The sequence below is a fragment of the Octopus sinensis genome, unplaced genomic scaffold (genome assembly GCF_006345805.1).
Source record: "Octopus sinensis unplaced genomic scaffold, ASM634580v1 Contig16151, whole genome shotgun sequence".
Classification (NCBI taxonomy): domain Eukaryota; kingdom Metazoa; phylum Mollusca; class Cephalopoda; order Octopoda; family Octopodidae; genus Octopus; species Octopus sinensis.
In genome coordinates, this window is record NW_021834185.1 from 20,767 (window position 1) to 30,000 (window position 9,234).

The 9,234-nt window shown below is 39.5% G+C and overlaps 1 protein-coding gene across 1 annotated transcript in view; it reads right to left on the reverse strand.

Annotated features, from left to right (window-relative positions):
* Window positions 1–1,200: 1,200 nt before the first annotated feature.
* Window positions 1,201–9,234, reverse strand: part of LOC115230704 (uncharacterized protein DDB_G0286447-like) — an 11,564-nt gene continuing 3,530 nt past the window's right edge. Inside the window, exon 3 of the mRNA XM_036499769.1 lies at window positions 1,201–2,789. Within this exon, the coding sequence (XP_036355662.1) occupies window positions 2,029–2,789 (761 nt within the window). The 3' untranslated portion in view covers window positions 1,201–2,028. The remainder of the gene's footprint in view (window positions 2,790–9,234) is intronic.

The window sequence follows — 9,234 nt, forward strand, 5'->3', positions numbered from 1 at the left end:
TTCTGTCAAGCCGTCCAACCCAGGTCAGCAGTAAATGATGATGATGATGATGGTGATGGTGATGATGTTATAAAAAAATATTTTGTTTGGTTGAGAAGTTAGCTTCCAATTGTTCCAAGTTTTTTAAAGACACATGTCTTATGAATGGATCTTGTATGCGGAAACTAAAAGAAGCCTGTTGTGTGTGGCTGTGTGTTAAGTAGCTTGCTAACCAACCACATGGTTCCGGGTTCAGTCCCACTGCGTGGCATCTTGGGCAAGTGTCTTCTGCTATAGCCCCGGGCCGACCAATGCCTTGTGAGTGGATTTGGTAGACAGAAACTGAAAGAAGCCTGTCGTATATATGTATATATATATATATATATATATGTGTGTGTGTGTGTATGTGTTTGTCCCCCTAGCATTGCTTGACAACCGATGTTGGTGTGTTTACGTCCCCGTCACTTAGCAGTTCGGCAAAAGAGACCAATAGAATAAGTACTGGGCTTACAAAGAATAAGTCCCGGGGTCGATTTGCTCGACTAAAGGCGGTGCTCCAGCATGGCCACAGTCAAATGACTGAAACAAGTAAAAGATATATATATATATAAAGGGGTTTGTATGATTGTGTATAGAGGGATATATATTATTCAAAGAAAATCCAACTCTGTTTTTTACGTTTTATTTATATTCTTTATAATATTAATGTAGAATATAGAATATATAGTATAAATAGTATATATAATAAAATGAAATGAAGTATTGATTGTCTTATTGAATAGATGAAATATTGAATATCAAATATTAAGGGACTAGTATACTTTCTTGCATTAAAGCAGTCTTCAAGGTCCCAAGTTGTGACAGGAGTGTTTCAACTATATATATATATGTATATATCTATGTGTGTGTGTGTCTTTGTGTCTGTGTTCACCCCACCCCATCATCACTTGACAACTGGTGTTGGTGTGTTCATGTCCCCTTAACTCAGCCGTTTGGCAAAGAGACCAATGGAAATAAGTACTAGGCTTAAAAACAAACCATTGTCAAATTGTTCGACAAAAACCCTTCGAGGTCGTGCTCCAGCGTGGCCTCAGTCAAATGACTGAAACAAGTAAAAGAATAAAAGAATTAAAACAATGGAAGTTACAAAGAATTATAATAAAAATATGTATTTATTTATATTTACAAAATTTTTTCAACTTTGTATTTTTTTCCTCTCTCCTCCTCCTCTTCCTCCTCCCCAACAACAGTTTGATTCATATTATATAAAGTCACAACAGTCTCTCTCTTTTATAAATATATATGTATTTACATTAAAATAGCATTTTTTTTTTTTCAATTTCACTTTTAATTTTCAAACTGACAAGTCTGTGTCCAAGCCTCACTGTGGTGACCAAAGCTGCTCAATAAAGGGAATGGAAACTAATCCTTGGGGGTCTTCACAATGTAGATCATGCAAATCAGAGAACATTCATATAATTGTTGTTTGGCCCTAGGTCAGTCCTGATTGAATAGATCTATGATCAAAGGCATTTCAGATATGACCATCCTGTTTTTTTTTCTTTTTAACACAGTGTGTCTAGGACTAACATTATCTAATGTGCTCTTTCTTTAAATTATGGTATGTAATGTGTAGAAGATTTAGCTGCTATTTCTAGCATATCAAGTAACTACACAAAGACTGCCTCCAATATATCTGCTGAATGTAAGAGTTCAATCTCTTTCAACAAACTTTTTAATCTTTCTGTCTTTAAGTTGGTGAATCACATATTTTGGTGTGACTATTTCTGAAGACTGCCTGGCACCACAGCTTTTGATAAAATACTGATCAAAGAATGGTGTCCTAGTGAAATAGATATGCTTGATGGTAACCAATAATCTAGATGATGTCTGATCTCTGCATGTCTAGACTGTTGGATCATCAGACTTGTGTGCCGTACCTTAGCTTAGCTCTTGAGAAGTTACTATTGTCTCTTTGGTATTTTTGAAACGGAGCTAACCACAGCCACTGAAGAATACTGAAATAACAGAAAAAAAAGAAATGAATGATTAAAAAAATGTATTTGATTGCCCTGAGAGTTCAAACTCTATTCGTTTCATCTTCATCTCGTAGTATCGAGTCTGTGTCTGGATTCGCTTCTTGTCTGCTAACAGCACTTCATACTGGAGCTGTAAAAGGTCTCCTTGTGTCACAGTGGCTGCTGAGTTCATGGAACCTTGGTGGGAAGATTTAGCTGAATGAGGAAGTGTGGCAGCCAGTGAAGGCTCTTGGTTGAGGGGTAACGACGTCAAGGACGTGGAGGAAACTGGGAAGGAACGGTAAGAGTTAAGAGTGCGAGACGGTAATGAGGAGTTTGATGAAGCATTTGGGGATATCATTGATGTAGGAATGGCACTGTTGGAGGACTTTAACAGAAAGTTACGAACAGATCTGTTCCGAGAAAATGGTCGAGTTGATGACAATGGTGAAGAGTACATCCTTTTTGTTGACAGCGACGACATACCAGTTAATGGACGTAATTTAGATGAGTTGAAAGAGGTGAAAAGTCGCTGTGACCTGGATGGTGTCCGCACCGGTGTGTGAGTGGTGGTGCCAGCATTGTTGTCTGTGAGATTAATGGTAAATTTATGAGAACTGTAATTGTTGTAGTTGTTGTCAGCAATGGAAGCAGGATTGCAGGTAACAGAGTCTGGTAATATTTCAGTATTGGCTCCATCTGTTAAAACTCTTTCAACTGGTTCATTATGGATTTCATTGACCAATAATGGTTCATCTTTTAAAACAGGATCTGGAATTTCTTCTTTTATAACTAAAATGAAAGGAAATTGAGAAAATGTGATGACAAATGAATCAAAAACATTACTGAGGTATATTCAGCTGCTCTCTCCCTTTAATCATAACCTCGATCATTTTTAACCCTTTAGCATTCAGATTACTCTGTCAAATGTAAAGCCTGTTTAATCACATTGTTTTAAATTAATTGTGCAGCATCTTGTAACTCTGAGGTTTTGATGATGTCCCTGTTTATTTTTAGAATGACTTTGTAGGGTAGGTGTGAGAGGTCAGAGCTGGCTGGTTTGAGCATAAAACAAGAAGACAATTTTGGCCTGATATGGCCGGTTTAAACACTAAAGGGTTAATGGTGGGACACAAGGGAGATGAAGCTATAAATAATAGCATGTAAATATTGGGCTTAAAAACCCCTGTGGATGGGGAAAGTTGAAGGCTGCTTGTAGGACTTGAACCAACATCTATAAACATGACAGATGTCCTACCAGTGAACCAAAGCATTCCTTTAAATTTCTCCATCTATTTTAGAATCTTTGTATATTGTTTACATCTTAAGAATTTAGAAACTTCAATAAAATATGAAATAATTTTTTCAGCGGAACTGAAAGTAGATAAAGCTATAAACCAGTGGTTCTCAGTGTTGAGCCTGATGCCCACTGGGTGGGCCTGGGAAAATTTTGAGGGTGCCTGAGAAAGTTCTGAGAGGACCTTGGAAATTTTCTGGATTGGAAACAAGCTGTTTTTAGTATTCAATTTGTAGTCTTGACCAGCATTGCCGAAAGATTTTCCCAAAACGTAACAAATGTTTATCTCAAAACATTACAAATGTAACAAATAAAATCGTTAAACAACGATGATGAAGATGACCATTAGAAGTATCCATAAAGAAGAAGAAAAAAAAACGATGTAGGAAAAAAGGGAATTAGTTGCAAAGGTGAGTAAAGCTCACACAACCAGTGAAATTTTTGTTAAACCAGCAATTTTGGTGTGTGTAAAAGGAATTGCTTGGAGAAAAGGCTACGAAAAGTCCCTTTCTCCAATGACACTGTTAAAAGAAGGCAAGAAGAGATGGCAGAAACCCTGGAGGAACAACTGGTGGTCAAGCTTAAAGTCTTCAAGTTTTCTCTCCAAATTGCTGAAACAACTCTTCATAACTGCTGCTTGCTACTTGCCTATGTTCGCTTTATTGAAGAGCTGACAAAATGAGAAGAAATGCTGTTTATGAAAGCATTAACTGATACAAAGAGTGAGACTATATTTGAAGCCGTCAAATCTTATTTCGAAAAAAAAAAAGAAATCCCATTATTGAATCTGCTGCAAATTGTTAAAGATGTTACAAATGCAATGACAGGTAGACACAATGGATTTAAAGCGAAACTGAAAGAGATCACCCCACTGCATCATCCATTGACCAACACCTTGTTGCTAAATCACTCAATAGTGAAACGACGATTTCATCTGTCAATTTTGTCAAAGCCAATGCTCTCAACAAAAGGCTATTTTCACAACACTGAGAAAATTAGGAGCACCAAATGCTTCTATTACATACCAAAGTTCGATGGCCGTCAAAAGGTGATTGTCTCACATGCCTTGTACAAATGTGGGAAGCACTTCTGCTTTTCCTTGAGAACATGCAGCTTCAAGCAAGCTGGTGGAAGCAGAAGGAAAGGGCAAACTTCCTGCTTGAAACTATGATTGATATTGATACAAAGGCAGGAATTTTCTACTTTGCTGACATTTACTTGCAGGTCAAAAGCCTTAAATAAATCGCTTCAAAGATGCGGCACAACAATAGTGGACTGTTGGCATTAGGAAGGGCATCCCACTGTAGAAACTTTGCCGGATCAGATTGGAGCCTGGTGCAGCCTTCTGGCTTGCCAGGCCTCAGTCAAACTGTCAGCATGGAAAGTGGACATTAAACGATGACATAAAGGCGGCGAGCTGGCAGAAACGTTAGCACACCGGGCGAAATGTTTTGCGGTATTTCGTCTGCTGCTACGTTCTGAGTTCAAATTCCGCCGAGGTCGACTTTGCCCTTCATCCTTTCAAGGTCGATTAAATAAGTACCAGTTACACACTGGGGTCGATATAATCGACTTAACCTGTTTGTCTGTCCTTGTTTGTCCCCTCTGTGTTTACCCCTTGTGGGTAGTAAAGAAATAGATGACATATGTGTTTTTTGTGTCCATGGAACAGCAGCGATGACAAGAAGAACTACAAAAACAAAAGACATAAAAATACACAAATTACCACAGCCTATTACTTGCTTACCAGCAAAGAGCTTCAAAAATCTGCTCTACTTGACTGTCACATAGGGACTGGCTGTTGGACTATTACTATGTTCTTGAACCAAGGTTGCTGACTCAAGATAAATACTTCCTGGATTACAGTTGGGCTACAGAAAGCATATGTGCTTTTTGTGTCCATGGAACAGCAGCGACGAAAAGAACCACTACAAAAAAACATGATTGGCCATCTAGAACTGGACATATTGTTGGTAAACACAATGTGAAACACCCATCACTTATTGACCCTCAGTAAATACATCTTCCACCACTTCACATTAAAGTTGGCCTCATGAAAAATTTCATGAAGGGTATGGATCACCAAGGTAGTGGTTTCCAATACTGAAAGATAAATTCAAAGGAATATAAACAGATGCTAAACTAGAAGCTGCAGTTTTCACTGGGTCACAGATCCGCAGAGACATCCATGACTCATCGTTACCATCGAACTAGGAAAACGAATATCTTTTGTTGAAGATGCTGAAAATTTTCTTCGAAATCACAAAACTGAAAACCATCAGGAACTCATAGAAAATATGTTTGAATCTTATGAAAAGATGGGATGCAGAATGTCTTTGAAAATGCATTTTTTTACATTCTCATCTTGACTTCTTCCTGACCAACCTTGGGGCTGTGAGTGACAAACATGGTGAGTACTTCTACCAACTGATCTCAGTAATGGAAAACAGATACCAGGGTAATTCCAACCCAATTATGATGGGAAATTATTGTTGGTTGATGCAGAAGGAGAGCTCATCTCCCTTCAAGTGACAAAGGAAGAGGAAACACCAAAGTTTCATTTAAAAACAGGAAGTAGCCTTTTGGTAGTAACGACAAAATACTAACACACTTTGGGTGGATGGTCAGATGCAGGGATGGTAATTCTGCCACCAGAATTCCACTGTCTTAAGCCAGAATAAAGGAGGAAAGAAGTCCCTGTTCACTAATTATTTAATTATCATCATCATCATTTAACATCTGTTTTCTATGCTAGCATGGGTTGGACGGTTCGACCGGGGTCTGGGAAGCCAGGAGGCTGCACCAGGCTCCAATCTGATCTGGCAATGTTTCTACAGCTGGATGCCCTTCCTAACGCCAACCACTCCGTGAGTGTAGTGGGTGCTTTTTACGTGCCACCATCATAGATGCCAGGGGAGGCTGGCAGCGGCCACAATCGGTTGGTGCTTATATATAGATCATCATCTGGTATGGGTCAGATGGTTTGACTGGGCCTGATGAGCTGGGGAACTGCACCAGGTTCCAGTCTGATTTGGCATGGTTTTTTCCACAGCTGGATACCCTTCTTAATGCCAACCACTCCAGGAGTGTAATGGGTGCTTTTACATGCCACTGGCACGGGTGCTGAACATGTGTGTGCAGCATTTGTTCCTTTGTCTTGCGATTAACATAAAATGTAGCACAGAAAATCAGCTTAGATGGCTTTCATAATAGAAGCAGGTGTGGAAAAAATTTTAAATAGGGGTTTTCGGTTACACAAAATCTGGGCAAGGCTCGAGAAATTTAGATATTAGATATGAAATTAGCATCAGAATGTTGCCTAGTGTTAAATTGTTCAATATGTGCCTTTTCATGAAGACAATATAGTGTAGTTTGAGGGAGAGGTGGCTATTATTTCAAGCAAATTGAGTGATTAGGTAGAGGCCTCCTAACAGACTTGTTATTAAAGACTCTACATAGTGGTAAGTGAGCGTGTGGCTGTGTGCTAAGAGGTTCGCTTTCTAACCACGATTCCAGAGTTCAGTGTCTACTGCTATAACCCCAGGACAACCAAAGCCTTGGGAATAGATTTGGCAGATGGAAACTGAAAGAAGCCCATCGTGTGTGTGTGTGTGCGTGCGTGTTCATGTATATATATGTGTGAGTGTGTGTGTGTGCGCGCGTGTTTGCTCCCCACTACCACTTGACAGTCGGTGTTAGTTTGTTTACATTCCCGTAACTTAGCGGTTCGGTAAAAGAAGCCGATAGAATAATTACCAGGCTTTAAAAAAATAAAAATAAAAATAAGTCCTGGGATTGATTTAATCAACCAAAACTCTTCAAAGTGGTGCCCCAGCATGGCCGCAGTCTAATGATTGAAACAAGTGAAAGGTAAAAGATAAAAGAAGATACTGCCAGGTGTAGGCATGGCTGTGTGGTAAGAAGCTTGCTTCCCAACCAGATGGTTCCAGGTTCAGTCCCATTGCGTGCTACCTTGGGTAAGTGTCTTCTGCGTGAATTTTGTAGTCGGAAACTGAAAGAAACCCGTCGTATAAATAAATAAATATGTCGGTTCGGCAAAAGAGACCGATAGAATAAGTACTGGGCTTACAAAGAATAAGTCCCGGGGTTGATTTGCTCGACTAAAGGCGATGCTCCAGCATGGCCGCAGTCAAATTACTGAAACAAGTAAAAGAGTATGTGTGTGTGTGGTCTTTGTCCCCACTACCATCGCTTGACAACTTAGCGGTTCGGGAATAAAGAACCGATAGAATACGTACTAGACTTGCAAAGAATAAGTCTGGGGGGTCGATGTCTTCGACTAAAAACCCTTCAAGGCGGTGCCCCAGCTCAAACAAGTAAAAGAGTAAAGTTGAATTGAACAGTTGCGGTTTCTGCTCCACAACGTAAGCAAAAATTGGGTACAAGGGACGTAACCGCAGCGGAACGGCAGAGCAATGAGGTATTTCGACCCGAGAAGCGAAGGGCCAAGATTGCAATCGGACCCAAACCGTCGCACAGTGCCGTCCAACTTGGGATTTCGTAATTACGAAGAATCATGTCGAGGAACAAACAAGGTGCTGCCTTCCTTACACGTGACATTGTTTTGTCAAAATCGGAAGTCACCTTGTGTTTTGAAAAATCAGTGAACAGAGAAATTCTGCTAAAAGGCCACAAATATATATATATATATATATATATATCAATAATAATAAAGGGTGAGATTAATTAATTTGGAATAATCATTAATTTCACCAAGTAGATTTCGGCATGTAAAAGCCCCATTCAAGGAAGGTTTAAGTAATACTAAATAATTAAGGGTTAGCAACGATTTGCCCACCACACACACCGAATTTAGAAATAGCAGTCAAAGAGTTTTGGCTATTCTTTCTACTTAAAAGGGAGATCCCAGTAAAACCACAGCAGCATTAAAGCCTTTTAAGTGCTGTGGTTTTACTGGGATCTCCCTTTAAGTAGAAAGAATAGCCAAAAACTCTTGACTGCTATTTCTAAATTCGGTGTGTGGTGGGCAAATCGTTGCTAAACCCTTAATTACTTAGTATATATATATATTAATATATATATATATATATATTAGATATATATATATATATAGAGAGAGAGAGAGAGAGAGAGAGAGAGAGAGAGAGAGAGAGTTCGGTTTGGAAACGGTCCTAGCTCAGTCATAATTTACGTAAATTGATCATCATTGTATTAAATTTCAAATGTCATTCATAACTGAAAACGTTTCGGTCAAGCGTTTTGGTCTGGTTTCGGGGAGAAGAGGGAAAAGGGGAGCGGACTAACTGTACTGTTCACCCCGCCCCCTCTCCCTCCCGCAATCAGTTTTTCTCTTCAGAGCAGACATCTGATCAAAGAAAAAGACGTTCCAGCCTCGACCAACCTGTCTTTTTATTTACTTTCATATATACGCAAAATGTACTAGGACTATATTAACTAATCAAACGCACCATTCCGCTTGAGTATATTCTCATCAAGGTCGACTTTGCCTTTTATCCTTTCGGGGTCGATTAAATAAGTACCAGTTACGCACTGGGATCGATATAATCGACTTAATCTGTTTCTCTGTCCTTGTTCGTCCCCCTCTGTGTTTAGCCCCTTGTGGGTAGTAAAGAAATAGTATATTCTCATCAAGTACATTGCTATGTGTGTGTGCTTAGAAGGCAGGAAAAAAGTGAGTACTCGTGTAGAGAATAAGTAAAAGAGAGAGAAGTGGAGGGGTACATGTGGGGTTAAAGGGTAATTTGGAGATTAATGTTTTCACAGGCCAATCGCTTAATATAGTGGGGGTTTTTCTAGTTTCAGCTCAGAGCTGCGGCCATGCGGATGCACCGCCGTTATATATACATACATACGATAGGCTTCTTTCAGTTTCCGTCTACCAAATCCACTCACAGGGTATTGGTCGGCCCGAGGCTATTGCAGAAGAAACTCGCCCAA